The 16762-nt window shown below is 32.3% G+C and overlaps 1 protein-coding gene and 1 long non-coding RNA gene across 2 annotated transcripts; one reads left to right on the plus strand and one right to left on the minus strand.

Moving 5' to 3' along the window:
• Positions 1–3376: 3376 nt before the first annotated feature.
• LOC144841327 (uncharacterized) lies at positions 3377–4355 on the plus strand. Its single transcript, XR_013612013.1, has 3 exons — positions 3377–3434; positions 3767–3818; positions 4209–4355. It is a non-coding gene; the product is annotated as an uncharacterized LOC144841327 (long non-coding RNA).
• A 4016-nt stretch (positions 4356–8371) lies between these two features.
• On the minus strand, positions 8372–14562 carry LOC144841414 (U5 small nuclear ribonucleoprotein 40 kDa protein-like). Its single transcript, XM_078697741.1, has 9 exons — positions 14393–14562; positions 13734–13863; positions 13163–13256; positions 12841–13006; positions 12355–12477; positions 11884–12004; positions 11445–11527; positions 8925–9090; positions 8372–8649 (listed from the first exon to the last, which is right to left on the minus strand). Exons 1-9 carry the CDS (start codon positions 14495–14497, stop codon positions 8600–8602), a joined length of 1038 nt encoding a protein of 345 aa, XP_078553867.1. The 5' UTR covers positions 14498–14562; the 3' UTR covers positions 8372–8599.
• Positions 14563–16762: the final 2200 nt, after the last annotated feature.

Consider the following 16762-nt stretch of genomic DNA (forward strand, 5'->3'; position numbering starts at 1 on the left):
TGCAACAAAGAAATTCAAATCTTGACACATTTATTTTTGAATTGTGAAAAAGTTCAATTGTTCTGGAAGTCCTTTAAAAACTTTGTGAAAAAAGAAACATTGAATACGATTTAATTGTAAACAATGTTAATATAGGCCTATGTTTTGGTATCGGAAAATGTCATAATTTAGATGCATTAAATGCACTAATTTTGATTGCTAAAAGATTTATATTCAACTGTAACATTTCAGAAGACCCACTGTATTTTAACACATTTAAAGTCATTGAAAAGAAATATTGAAATAGAAAAATATATTGCTTTTAAAAATGATAATATGCATGCATATAACCTAAAGTGGAAACATTTAGCAGTATAGTCTGCCATTTAACTACTCATGATTTGTATAAATTGTTTTTTTTTTGGTTTCTTGTTGAGAACCATTTTTTGTTTGTTTTTGTCTTGTTGCCACAGCTGGTGGCGCATTGTGTTTTTGGAAATGAAATAATTAAAAAAATAAATATATAAAAAATAAAGTAGCAATATAAAAAACAAATATTAATTGGAGAACGAATATTACACAAGATTTGTAGATGATGTATGCAGATCAACAAGTTGCATCGATAATCTATTTATCTTGTAAATAATAACAACGCCTATAAAAAGCACTGAGCACTCAATTGTACATGAAATTACAGCTAGGCCTATGCCAATATTGTTTACAGTGTCAAAGTTGCCTTGATATGAATTAGGTTTCACCTTCAAGGTTGTACCAGGAAACGATTCCGGTATGGTTGCATCAGGTACAGATTCCATGGTTGTATCAGGTAAAGTTTTGTGTATGGTAGTCAGGATACCTAGTGGTCGACTTGTAGGCTCCATAACCAAACATGCGATGTTGTTATTGACCCTAATCTTGAACTTTTTACCAATGTCCTCTACAGCGCCGACAGACGTATTTCTACGTAATGTGTAAACTCCTTCAGTCTTGGTTGTCACAGGATAAATCGTTAGAACGATGATTCCTTCATGATGAGTTAGAGAACAATTGTTTTCTTTTGATAAGCAATTTAGTTTATAATTATTTTTGTTCAACATGATTTCCTCAAGTTGTCCATTGTAAGAAAAATTCTGTTTAAATTCACAACCGATGGTAGCAGTATACTGTGGCATACCGTTCGCGACTGCTATAGCTATATATAGCATACTTAAGATTACACCTATCGGCAACATCGTATAGCTGCAAAAAAAAAAATTATTGTTAAAAATCCACCCGCTTATACATTGACAAGAGAAGCAATTAAATAATTTATTTTCAAGCAACATTTAGTTATGGTTCCTTTTTTTTTTAAATGTTTCATAATATTTATACTTTATTAAAGTTATATATATTTTATTGAATTATAACATTTTCCTAAATTATTTTGGATAAGTATGAATTTTAATTTTTAATGCTTGAACATTTTTTAATCTGTATGTGAATTTTTAACTTAAATGCATTTTGTATAATTGTGAAGCCTACAGTAAAGTTGCCGCTACAACCGACAATAGCTGGCGTTTTCTACATTACCGGTTGTAACCGGTCGAGTCGGAATCAAAAGGCGTGATACCGATATACCGAGAATCGAGTGAGAAATTGCGAAAATCCAGGTTTTGAATTTTTAAAAAGGAAGGAAGAGAGCGAACAGAAAAAAGAGTGAATGAATGGTGATATGTTTACTACTACGATGGTAAAATAACTAAAAACGTTTAAAAACATATATCTTGAAAAAAAATGGTGACTCTTATAACGGAATTTTGTCTGAATGCAAAATAAATCAGTGAGTGGAAGCGGATATATTATTTGAAATGGATAATGTGTGGGTTGGCTTAGGCTAAGGGATATAAATTTCAATACTTGTCCTACCTACCCGGTATGGGAAGTAAGAAAGGATAGATCTTTTTCATCGGAATATGGGCCTAGAAGTTTAAAACAAGAAATGTTGAATGCTAGCTTTGAGTGATACTGAATAAACAAGAACCGTAAGTAAGAGCATAGGGGTATCTCCTTTAGAATCTAAAGTGAAACTCAAGTAACTGAGTAAAGCTAAAGCATATTTTCCATTTTAAAATAACAAAACAGTTGTGTAATATTTATATTTTTAACAACTCCGAAACATACGTGTTATACGCCGAATAAGAGGCCGTGGAATTTATTTAAAATAGATTTATAAAGAGTAGCCTACGTACATTACACAGAGATATATTTATATTTCCGAGCGGTTGTAAAACTTCCATAACTTCATTTAACATAAAAGTTTATTTTCAAGAAACTTCCAGCAATTAAGCCAGTATACACTTCTAATATGGCTCCACGATGAATCTTCTAATTGGCGTATTATTCTTATACTACCTAATAATAATTAGGGGCCTACCCGCAAAAAATAATTAGGAAGTGGCAAACGAGTAAATACTAAAAGGTATTCTACATGAAGATCACAAGTTTAAAACAAGAAATTTAGAAATGATGACAAGAATGCCATGGGAATTCAATAAGAACCAAGATAGACATTAAAAGTTAATATATTCTTACCAGAATACCAGAGAGTGATAATTTGTTACTTACCAAGACTGGTTGAATTCAACTGATACACTACACTGCACTACACTACTAAGTGTACACGTGGATCGTGGATGGAATTATTATTGAATGAATAACTATTAATAAAATCGTGAAAAACCCATGATGATAAATTCTAACGTTTCATCTCGTTCCGATGTCATGGATCTACAATTTCTTTACATATTTAGAATAATAATTTTATAAATAACAACATATCAAAAGTTCTCCATAATCGTGTTAGACAATTTTGAGAAATTACTGTTTTATTTTGGTACTTTATTTTAATATACACCGCGTGAGTGATTTGGTCGGGCCGAACGTTACACGTTCAAATTATCCGCAACGTCTTAAAAACTGTACCACGTGATCGTATTTCACCAATCATGCTCTGGTTACAGATGAGGGAATCCCCAAAACTCACACACGCAACGTCACACGTGGACAAAAATATTCAATCATGAATGGAGTAACTAGACGTGGAAGAAAAGGATTTCCCCACCGAACAAATGCTACTGTAAACGAAGAAATGATGCATCTTATGATCATCCTATTGTATTGAAATAGTCTCCTGCTCATATTATAGGAAATGGGATTTTTAGAATGTTACCACTTAAACCAGTGTGCTATATTAATATTCGTACAGAAAGGCTAGGCCTAGCCTAGCTAGCTACGTCTAAAGGCTTAAGGTAGCACACTAGCCTAGGTCTGGAGGTGTATACTAGGCTACTCTCAAGGTGGCATAGGCTAGGTAGGCCCAGCAACAGCACAGTACAGTTAGGCCTGCTACTAAACTATAATAACTAAATGGGCTATTATTAAGTTAAAACGGCGACAAACGGAATACAAAGACACAGGTGAGGATAGCATAATTTTAGTACATTTTGAGCAAACACAATAAATACACATTAAAATTAATATATTGTTATTTATTATTATTAATAATTACTGTTGTTTAATTCTGTTATTGTTTGAAATAATTAATTTGGTCTGGCCTAGTAAGCAGGCTTTCCCTATATACTGTACATAGGCTATCCTATTTAGTATTAATTATGCATTCATTCATCCTCGGACCAGGCCTAGTATTCATACATCAGCCCGGTATTATTTTTATTTATAAATGCTTCATTTTAATTTAAAATAATATATTTCATTTCAACTGTATCTTTTCAATTCAATTTATGTCTAGGTTGTCTAGTGGAACGGAGGCACAAAAATGCTTAACATGTTCACTGATTCTGGTAAGTTTTGGATCCTTTTTTAATGTAGAGATGAGAAATGCCAAATGATTTATGTTTTGTTGTAATTATGTACAATAGTAGTAAAATTAGTAATGAAAGTTAAACATAGTAATGAATGCAATAAATAGCTGAAAAACATCCATTACTTTAAAAATGTTTTATATACCAGGTTGCATTGTCAATAAACACTATATAGTAATGTAAAGTGTGTGGTAGAGTAAGTAAAGTTGAGAATGTTTCAACATTTCTGTGTATGGTTTACCACAAATCTGAACTAATTTTTAAATATAAAACCAAAAAGATTCATTGTAATTTAATAATATTCAGTTTAACTAAAATATTAAGTAATCGATATAAATTAGATAATCTATTCTTGATTATTTGTTACAGAAATGATACCAGCTTCAAAACAATTGTCATCATCTTGAATTTTTCATAAACTTCACAACCATCAACTGGCTGAATGTAAAATACTTACTGCAAATGTTGCTGAATCTCTGTTGATCACATTTTATTTCAACAGCACAATATTTAATTGTACCTACCTACCATGTAGTATGTACATACTGTATATGAAGGATATTCCACATAGTAATTATTACTACATAGTTAAAGTATATTTGCTATTTCCATTGTACACTGGCCATGCCGCACCTAAAATTGACAACTTTTCTAATTGACTACTAGTTATGCTGATACAACGTATCTAGAGAAGAGTAGGATTATATACATTGTATATTGGGCAACATGTAGGGTTGTGAAAAAACACAAATCCAAAAGAAACAAAATAAAAATAAATGAAAATACATGTACCATGAGGTACATGTGTACAGAAGGTATTTGTTTTTATATTGTGTGTTATGTCCAGTTCATATCATTATCAACAATAATTCTCTCCACAAGAGTTACATTCATGTTATCAATATAACAACAGTAAAAATGGGATGGCAGGCCTACTTATCTGGTGTTTCACAGAATAAAGGGGTTGTTTTTATGGAAGCTTCTGGTGGCCTAAATTGGCACTAAAAACTCCCAAAAAATGCAATATTTAAGTTACAATAAATAAGTTATTACATAATCATTTATTTTTTGTGTTGAAAATTTACTCGGGTGTCACTAACCTACTAGCATATCCATTGCATGAATATTATTATGTCAAGTCACTTTCTAAGAAATCATGTAGGCTTACGTACTTTTCAAAACAAATAAAACATCAAAATTATTTATAAAATTAGCAAATTCTCAGCTGGTGCAACGCATCTTCCTATATAAAAAAAATTCATCAAGCTGGTTTGAAAAGGTTGTTTATCAACCCTCTCATGTAGTTGAACAGAAAAGGGATAGTATTTATGCAGGCGCCTTTTTTTTACGGTTTGAGTCGATCGAGTTCACAAAATATTGGCACTAAAAACAAAAAAAGTGCAATGTAAGTTGCAATCATTATTATTGCATAATAATTTCTTTTGCATTGAAACTTCACTTGTGTGTCACTAACTCACTAGGATACCCATTGCATGAATATAAATACATAGTGAGAGTTGATTATCAAGATATAACTGCTCAAAAAACGACTAAAAAATATTAAAATTATCTATAAAATTGGCCAAATCTCAGTTTTTGCATCTTCATAAATAAAAACTTCCTAAAGCTGACAAGTTAAAACTTTAAATGTTGGTTAACAGCCCTCTCAAATAGTTGGGAAAAAAATATAAATAGGGTATGTCAATTAGTTACGAAGATATTGTGTCTTAAAAATCTTGAAAAGTGCATTTACAACTAAATAATTGTAATTTTTCAGTTTTCCTCACATACAAAATAATTATTTTTAAAATTTAAAATTTTGGATAAGTGTTCACAATATACTGGACTACTCACAGAGAAAAGACAATTGCATTTGGACAAATACTTTTAAAGATATTGGCCCATTAAAGTACCTCCAGACCTCAAAAAGTGCCTTTTTTGCAGTAGTGGGGTACCTTTGAGAGGCCATTGCTCAAAAGTGTACAGGTATTTCATGGAGAACTTTTGATATAGTATGGGTAACATATTCATTTCACAATATCAACTTTCAAAATGTAGATCCAAGAGGTGGGAACGAAATCCATGTTCTAGGCATCTTTTGAACTACTGCTTATGGCCTATAAAACGTGCACTGCATCCATTTGAAATTTGAGATCCCGGATGCGATTGGGTTAGGAACCCCTCATTCATGAAATGACACAAAAGAAACGTGGCTGTGCATTAGTCATATCATGGATTAAGGAATAGAATCTATTTTATGGTCATATCAATAAGGCCTTAAAGGCCAGGTGCGGGCAAAAAATTTCCATTGATCATACATTCCAATAATTATCGATCTATAGTTTCCCCTATGTTTCATAATTTTTGGGATTTTATTTGTGTTACACGAGCTTGTTGAAAATAAGCAATTTCTTATCAGTGGGGGGATAGTTCAAATTACACAGTAAAATCTCTATTCTTTTGTACACAAATTTTGTAAATAGAGAGGCATTTTAAAAAGCTATGAAAAATAAACGGTGTGGTAAAAAATGTTATCAGATCACTAAATATAGGTAATATAACTTGAATATTACATTTCTGGTATTTTTATTCAACTTCAGCTTTTTATTTTCACGCTATAGCAAAAATTATCCACCGTATATCCACCATCTTTTTTCACCTTCTAGGGAGTCACCAGACATGTTATTACATTAGGTTAACTACCTAACTACTGAAAAAAAGTCTTCCTGGTTTTTATGGAAGAATTTTGCCAAATTTTGTATTTGGCCATATTAAGGGAAATTCATGTTTTTTCGTCTTGATTTCTGTTACAAATATTTGATTTATGTACAATTAACCAAATATTATATTTAAAATTCATGCCTATACCTGAGCTTTAAAAAAACAGCCACTTGAAATGTAGTGATTATTAAACACGACGGATTGGGGATGAGAACATTTTGAGAATATAAACCTCTGCAGTTACCCGATTGTCAGTCTGTTATCTCCACATACCACAATATTTGCCCAGTATATCATTGTGAAAATCCAATAATACAGCATCTCAAATGTATGATGGTGGTGCTTGTATCTGGTGACATCAATATACAAGCTTATAAATGAATTCATAACGTCAGTCAGGAGAAAAATGGCAAAAAGCTTGCCACTTTCTAGGAGTGTTACCATAAAGTTATACAAAGGTTGACAAAGCATGCCATAGCATTCACAAACAAAAATGACACAAATTAAAACATAACATTTTGTACAAATGGAAACGTTTATTTTGTAAACTCATGTTTTGTTTTAAAATAATAAAATACTTGACTTGAACAACTGACAAACTTTTGGTTACTTATTTTAATTTTAACAGATTTAAATTTTAGTTATGTTGAATTTACAGCTGCCCTTAATTTTGAAAATTACAATGTAAAAACTAACATTTCACAATTTTTTATGGAAGTGGGGGCGGTAGTGATGGTGGTTAGTCATGTGGGAATTTCCTTGAGTACTAATTTTGTCAGTCCACACAATATGAACTCTTAGTTATTTAAAATTACAAAATTTACCATGACAAAGGTTTAATGTTAATGAGAAATTACTTTCTTATCTATTTCTTATTTGCCATTTTAAGCTCTGTCTACACTACCAAACTACTTTAACAAAAAAAGTGTGATGTGCCCAAATATGGTAGTGATATGACATCATCATGTCCATATTGGCACAGCACATTTTTTGTCACATAAAGATTGATAGTGAAGACAGAGGTTTAGAAATATGTTTGAATGTGCTGCTTGTAAACTTGGAATGCTCTTTCAGTACACAGTAGGAATGCCAAGAGCCTTAACAGTTGTAAATCCCTTTTAAAAACTCATTTTTACATTCTTGCCTTTTATAATACAATTTTTATTGTCACTTTTTACTGTTATAAAGCTTTGTCTACACTCAAACTTTATGAGACAAAAAAATGTGATGTGCCCATATATGGACATGATGTCATATCACTACCATATTTGGGCATATCACCACCATTTTCTTGGCACATAACACTTTTTTATCAAACTAGTTTGATATTGTGAGCTTTAGTTACATTTTAATCTTGGTCAATTTAACTTTACTGTTAAATTTTTTATCAATTGTCTGTCATTTGAACATACAGTATTTTAATTACAAATACATTATTATTTGTTTGTTCTTGGGTTCAAAGAAACGTTGCTCTATAGCCATTACACAATCAAAGAAAAATCTTAACGATCACCTTAGTAGGCTATTTGACTCCAGTTCTACGACGTAGAAGAGGAGGATCCCATATGTATGTATGTATGTATAGTTACATGTAATGAACACATACAGTAGAGGGAAATGGCAAATGTCTACAATTGAAATGGGTATACAATCATATTCTAAATACTTCTTGTCATATTTATAACAACAAATGCATAATTTTCCAAAGATTTACTCTACTTACTACGGCAGATTGTATGTTTATAAAAAACAATGGAAAATTGGTGTAGAACAAGGCCCAGTGTGTACAAGATATTTGAATTCGGCAGAGGTTTTCTTTTTTAGGTTTTTATTTGGTTTTTTGACCGCATACAAAAACATACTGTATAAAGATTGTCTTTACATTCTATACACAACTCGCTGAATTTGGTGATGTTATTACGGTTCACCATTTTCCCCTATTGTCAGCTTTCACCATCTTGTGAAAAGTCACTGCAATCCGTATGGAATGTTATCAACTTTTAAGGCTACAATTAGTCCAGAATATTTCTTCTGTATCTTCACATTATCTCTCCAAGAAAGATTGATTTGTCACTTGAGCAAGATAGCACTGAAAAAAAGAAATACAGTATAAATTTGACAAAAATGTATTTTACGAATAATCATTTGGGTTAGACAATAAAGTCTGTCAAAAGTTGTGTATAGGTCACAAGATATTAAGAGTGGTGTCTGAATCTAAATAAAAGTGTATTTAGGCTAAATTATAGTAGATTGCATGGATTCAAATGTTTACATTAATTATTTGTTGTTTGCAACAAACATACAATAATAAGAGAGTTTTACTTATTCACATCAAGTACCATAAAAACTGCATGAGCTACTTACAGATGGGTTCATGTGGATGGAAATGAACGTCATTAACAGAGCCTGAATGACCTGGTAGCTTATATAAGATTCTTCTCGTTGTCGTGTCCCAGATATATACAAACCGATCAGATGACCCTGCTGCCACCTTGCTGCCATCAGGTGCCCAAGAACAACGAAGTAAATTCTATAGAAAAAACAAATTCCATGTTTGGTACATATATTGATCGAAATCTTTTCAGAACTATATATTATGTGGTATACCGCACAACATCTTTCTTATTGAAACACATTGTTACTTACAGTTTAAAAAATGCTAAATCAATATTTATCTTTCAAACAAATTTGTAATGACTATAAAATAAGTTTTCAATTTGTTCTGAAATGTTGCTTGGTAGTTGTTGTACTATAGTATTGTACTATATTATGTATAATATATTGGTTGTAGACTACTAGACTAAAGTTCAGTAACCAGGTTTTTAGTAATTGTACCTAGGAGACTGCTCATAACTCAAGTTTTCAGAGTTGTTTGGTATTCCATATAAGGAAATTGTTACAACAACTTCATACTAAAGATGATGATGTCATGAATTTCATCTTAAAACCAATTTCATCATCTTTAAGTTATTTGATGAGATCATAATAATCACCCCATATAAACTACATAAATAAATAATATAATATGAATATAAATAGTGGTACAAACCATACTTACGAATACTGAGATAGCTAAACTAAATGCTGTTAAAGTCTATTGAAGTATCTAGAAGTTTTGTTTTGAACAACTGAAGTAAGTATTTCACTTAAGTCAATATATATTTAAGGAGTTCTCTTATTAAGTGCTATTCACTACAAGATAAGAGAATTTGTGTATGTGTGTGCGACTGATGAATACAGCCATTAGGTTTTTGTGACTTAATTTGCTTAAAAGCTCTCTATACAGAAGGTGAATAAGTACATATAGGTGAATAAGTACATATAGGTGAATAAGTACATACAGGTGAATAAGTACATAGTCATCAACTTATTTTATAGAACATTTTATGCAATATTAAATTCATATTGACCTTGACCCAGCTAATTTGAAACCATTCAACAAAACAACTGATTTCACCTGTATGTATAAACCACAGCACTACTCCAACTACAGTAATTACAGATTGTGAGATAGTGCTGTTATTTTTATTTCTGGACTTCCCAAGTAGTGTATCATCAATGGAAATAAAGTGTGAGGGTACTGTATATTACAATCTGCCTTTTTTCTGTACCTTTCTAAGAAAAGCAGGCTATTTATTACTATCGAAAATTCCTGCTTTTTTACAGCTCCGCCAATAATGCATTGTATCTGTGGTGATCCTTATTCTTGTGATTTACAAGAATAATATATAGATAACAATTTGAGTGGAATAGAATTAAAGTATAACCAATTTATTTTTATATTACAATACTGTATTTGTTTACATCTGTAGAACACATATTGAACAAATTAGGAAGCAAGAATGCTTGGTTTGAAAGTAGTTGATATGAAGCCTAGTATAATCCCATTTCTATTACTGTATAATCCCACCTCCTAATATAGGCTAGATTCAGACATGACTTTAGAATGCATTTTTTGCAAATTTCGTACCGAAACTATAATTCTTATATTCTGTATTTTATCCTTTCTTATGAATGTAACAATAAAAATGAATAGTTTACTTGGAGGACAAAATATAGCAGAACAATGAATAATTATTTCAGAAATAAAAATAAAAATTTTTTTCTGACTGTACTTGAGGAGCCGTTAAATAAATGTTAAACAAAATAAAAAAAGAGTGGTGGCGAACTGTTGACAAAAAGTGAAAACGGTTGCGAAATGTTAAAACCACATACAATTAACAATGTCCGACCTGTCCCGGAAGATTACAAGTGATTCTCTGCCAGTCTCATTCATATGTAAATGAATTGATAATCAAATAGTATTGAATGCATTTGAGTATTTCCTGACTTCAACAAACTATGCCACTACTAATAAATAAGCATTTAAATAACATCAGGATAGCAGATAGTTAGGTTCTGTACTGTATTAGCATACATTAATATTTTTAATGTCAAGTCATCTCTACATTATCCTCTGTTAGTCGGGTTTATTAAAACAATTTTTACATCCAATGGTTTGATTCTAGGATAGAACACATCCTTCTTCAACTTTTGAGGTTAAAGTTTACTGTACCAAAGGAACTTTTGGAATTGAGTAAATATGCACTACTGTACTACTACTAAGAATATGAACAAAGTGGACATGGGCTTAGGTCAGGCTATGTATAATAAGCATAGAATTGGTAGCCTAGCCCTTAAATTCCCTGTATGAAGGCTGGACTATCAGTGATAGGACCTACGCCATAACCAGTCATTATTACAATTTTCACTAAAATAACCACTAAAAAATCGATAATCGACAGTTTGTAAATGTAATTGAATTGACTATGTTAATAGAAAATCATCGCGAGATCATTCTCCGTAAACTGCTGTGTATGTAAATATGTATATTTGATATCCTACCTTTTCAAAGTTATGTTGTGCTCCCTGGAAGATTTTAACGCACCGTTCATTTGGAGCATATGGTCTAATATCCCAAATACGTACTTTAAAAAAAAAATAGAAAGTGTATTTATTTTATCACAATAAAATAGGTATAGTACTACTAATGTATGGGTAATTCAGTTTTATATTAGTTAGACTTCTAGACCACTGGGGTTAAAGAACAAACAGGCCTAGTGATGCATGACTGAGTAGTGGACCTTTAACTGACTGTATCCTATTGATTGATTTGATGAAATACAGTGCTGTATGTCATATTGGCTGGACCCTCCCCATGTTTTTTAGCTGTAATGTGTTAGAGTTGACTACCATGTAATACCTCTATGGGTTTAAACTGATGTAATAGGACACCCTCTGGTTATGAAAGGTGTCTAATTATCAGCTATATACAAAAACCTACCAGTGCAATCCATAGAATTTGAGAGAACATATGATCCATCCGGGCTAAGTACCGTACTCGTGACAGTGTCTGTATGACCTGATAACGTGTAAACTATATCATTTTTCCTAATATCCCACACCTGACAAGTATAAAAAAATATTAGTTAATTAGTATTAGAATACTAATTGAATTACTAAAATCTTATGGTGGCGCTGTTGAAATATTATTTCTGTTATGAAGATGAAAAATATGACATAAAATAATAAATAATATTAATAATCGGAATGAAATATGACAGCGCGTATACACGGCCATAGTTTTTTAATCTTGGTTAACAGATGACTGCCGATATTCTCATCTTTACCATTTAAATATTTTATTACGCTACGATAGAGGGAGCCGTACAACTGAAACTACGTCAGAGTAGGGCAAACATCTCACTTTACTTTTTTTTTAAGTGAATCAATTAAAGTATAGTATAGTACCTACCTTAAGTACATTGTCTATACCTCCTGATATAATTTGATCACTTGTGTCATTAAACGTTACCGACAAAACTTGATATGTGTTCTGGAATGTATGTACCGTTCCTTTCCTTCGACTATCCCATAACTGAAAAAAAGTATTATTACATAATAAGTTGACACCTTCATCTGAATGACTAAACAGCATTCTAAATTCTATTTGGAAATGGCGACTTCTATAGGTTGAAATACCTCGATGAAGATCAAAATTAGATAGAATTATCCATGAAAACAACTCTTGGTGTACCAAATCTGTAGTGAATTATTTTGTTAATGTACGCAGTAAACATTGTAAGAAACCAAATGCCAAGGACAGGAAATGGTGAAAATTGTATGCTAAACGGTCAATGACAATACTATGTTATAGAGACTACAGTATTCAAGGTGACTTCATATCAATATTTTGAGTTTTCCCTACATTTAGCACATTTCGTTAAAAAGACATACTCACCCTTATAGTTCCATCATCTCCACCACTGACAACCATCTGCGGACCTCTTCTGGCAGGGTAGCAAGAATTTACAAATGCTGTGTGACCTTTTAACCTCTTAATTCTGGCACCTGTTTCACTGTCCCATAATGCAATTGTATTGTCTGTCGACGCAGTAAGTATGTTACTATAAAAAACAATAAACAATTATTGATTTGATCTTACTAAACGCAATTTTACAAGTTTATAAAAAACAAATAAATTATAATTAATTGTTTACAATTAAAAACAGTGATACTGTATAGAGAAATGTTTTTTTTTTTGCATGTTGCTTTTAGCTAACCTTCCATCTGTATTATATTGGAGATCCATAATTGCTCCCTGGTGTCCTTTCAACACTGAATAGTTGTCACATTCTCCATATACATTCCACATATCTACAAAATAAACAAAAAATGTAATTCTTATTTTATAAAATCATTATTAATATTATTAAACAATTATAATTATTAATGATTTTAACAATAATTGTAATTATTTACGATTTTAACAAAAAATTATTTAAGATTTGTAATTGAATATATATTTATTTTACTACTATGTTTAACAGTGTTCATAATGTTTCTACATCAGAACAATTTTTTTTATGCACAATTGTATTGATCTCTAGTTTACAGTATACCATGTTAGACGATTTATCTATTTGTGTGGAAAAGTATTTCTCGCCCTCTATTTTAACTTTTTTTGAGTTGAATATTTTTTCTTTGAAAGATTGACTGCTCTATTCAACAAGACAGAGCAGTCAGACTTTCAATTAATTAAACATTATCCCCATTCTTTTTTTCTTTTTTTTGCCTGCAAAAATGTTTTATTTGTCAAAATAGAATCTAGTGGAGAACAGGCTTTACACTCACAGATAAGCCTGTCAAAGCCAGCAGTAGCCATACTCTGACCGTCCGGATGGAATTTCCCAGAGTATACCTCTCCCTCATGTCCAGTAAGTAACATGATAGGAGCAAGCATGCTTGATGTTCTTGGTGGACCCTGTAGTGTAAGTAGTAAAGAACAACATGAGTTTGGTCACAATTTATTAGAGATGTGATTTTTCATTAATAATAATACCACATTTTTATAGCGCCCTTTTCATGATAAACATGCATCTCAAGGCACTTTACTGTACATAATGATTGAGTGGAGGCTAGCCTACTGAAACTGTAGTTAGGCCTAGCCTAGGCCTAGTCTTAGATGTTACACTTTTTAGTACAGTACATGGCATGGATTTTCCGTTCCCTAACTAGCCTAATAATTGAAATACAATAATAATTAGGCCCTATGTTGCAGTCATGTAAGGAGCTTAATTAGGGCCGGCTAAGGAGCTTAATCAATTTCTTAAGTTGGGATGAATACAATTTCCTTGTATCCTTGTATCACCCTTGTATTAGGCCTAGAGGCCTATTGTAGCTAGGCCATGAGGAGCCGTACCGGCGATAAGCAGCCGACCGAGCCGAGTAGTTATCGGCGTTCCAAACAAGAGCCTACCTAGAGGCCTAGCATATTTTCATAATAAACATACCGATTCCATCAACTGTCTATGCTGATCAGTAACAGCAACAATCTCATTTTTTCTTCTTTTTGATGGTACTATGGCCATCTCAATAGCTTTTCGCTTTATATCCATTTTTATTTACTTTAATTAATATAAAACACGCGTAATATTTTTTCTAAAAACCCAAGCGTCGTTGTTCGAGGTATATTCAGAGCGTCATTCTGACGATGGAGCATTCTCTACTTCTCTACGGAGCGCCATTTATGCCTTTATTTACTTCAGAAATAGAAATAGTACTACGGTAACTGGTCCAGTCACTTCATTTTAATATATTTTGTATGTTCATACACTGTGCTCAATTGAACCCAATTTGCCACCAGGGGAGCACAGTGGTATAAAATAGAAATAAAGTCACTAAATTTTAATAAATTTAAGAAAAAAAAATCCTTTGTTGATATAAAGTTTGCGGTACACCATGTTCTGAAAAGAACTGTTGAGTTTCTCGACGTTTCGATCAATATGCTTTGATCGTCCTCAGTCCTCCTAATATGCTTTGTGTTTCCTTTAGCAGAGTAAAAAAGTTAAAATGTTGATGTTGTTAATTTTTACATTAGAAGATTGTTCAAATCATGTAAATAAAACATTTTCCGGCTGGGAACCTATCAGCTCCCCTCTTTTAGTTTGCAAAAGTAATCTCGAAAAGAACTTCATTTGGAAAAGAAGCCCACCCAAGAGTACCAAAAATGAAGGAGCACATGGGCCTTTTTTCGAGGTTTTATGGTAGTCTATTTAATGGAAAATAATGCCATGCAACTTTGTTTCTGATTTTAAAAAAGGTCCACTTGTGTTAGGCCTGACATTTACAACCCTCAAAATATCTCTCTTTTAAAATAAAAGAAAAACAATATTCATTATTTTATTTATTTATTTATTTTTTATTTATTTTTTTTTATTTAAAAAAAAAAAATATCCGTAGAGGTTCGAACCCAATCTACTAGAGCTGAGAGCACCCAAATCTGAGCATTACCCGTTAGGCCACAAAGTAGTACATGACTGAACAGCTGATAATAGTCTATTTATACGTGTATTACGTAATTCATCAGCACGTTATAACTATCATATTAACCTTGTTAAAACCAAAATGATCAGTTAGCTCAGTCGCCTGAGCGTCGTGTTGACAACACGTATGTCGTGGGTTCGATTCCCACGCTGGTCGGTGGAATAGAGTTAAAGGCATGCGGCCACTGTGTTTGGGGTTCACAGAATTATACGTCCCCCTTTCCACCACACATCATGAGGCGACAACATCAATGCATCTGGTGATGTGCTGGAAACGACCCCAAAAGGCTGTGGCAGGGCCTTAGTGCTGAGGCAGGGAGAGCACATTTAACATCTTTTTTTTTATTTAATTTTTTTTTTTCAACCTGTATTCGATCTCGTAAATTTTATGTTTGCCGCCCTCAATTTTAAAATAAATTGAATTTATATTTTCATCGCAGGTGTACGAAACGATTTGGTATGCCGTGCGTTGTTATGCAATGGTCACGTGCAGGTGTAGTGGGAAAGATGGTATTGTTAGTCATTCGCGGTCAACACGCCACACTGTTAAATTTTGATTTTGTTAATCAATGTTGCTACATTGGTAGCGAAAATGTCCGATTCATGCAGATATTCTATTGTAAAATGTTATGAATAAACTTTGATGGTAGTTGCTGTGTATGGCCGCAACCATCCCCAGAATAAACATGTTTTAAACAGATAGTTTGTCTTCGATGGTTTTTGTATGGGGATAATGGAGAGTTAAATAAGATCAAATATAGAACATTTGCAAAGATGCCGATTTTTAGACCAATTTCGAAGCTTAGACTAATTCCGCCGCCGGGCTAGGCCTTAGGTATATACGAAGTCGAGTTTTAAAGTAGAAAACCCCACCTAAAATTTTGAAGTCGCATCTGGATAGTTGAAATTTTAACATTATCATAATTATCATAGGTGATTATGTATAGTTATAAGTATAAGTGCAATTCTGGGCTCTATTTTCATTATTAGCTCTGCCCCTACCATGGTGGGCTAGTACTGGAGACTTAATATTTAATTTCATATGAATTATAGGAGCACTTTCCGATGACAAGCTCTAGTGTCCCTGGTGAGTCTTATATAGTTTGTTTCATATAATTTAAAATCATGTAAAGTGCCATTTTTTCGGGCGGGAACCTATGCAGCTCAATTTTTCAAAATTATCTTTGCTCAGCCCCAAGCATGGTGGGGTACTGAAGATTCCTATACATGTTTGAAAAAATAAGATGTCATTTCCGGAGACCTTGCTTTATTTTAAACAGTTTGGTATGCCGTGCGTTGTTATGCAAATGAGTTTGTGCAGGTGTATTATGGGGAAGA

Source organism: Antedon bifida, chromosome 4, assembly GCF_963402885.1.
Source record: "Antedon bifida chromosome 4, ecAntBifi1.1, whole genome shotgun sequence".
Classification (NCBI taxonomy): domain Eukaryota; kingdom Metazoa; phylum Echinodermata; class Crinoidea; order Comatulida; family Antedonidae; genus Antedon; species Antedon bifida.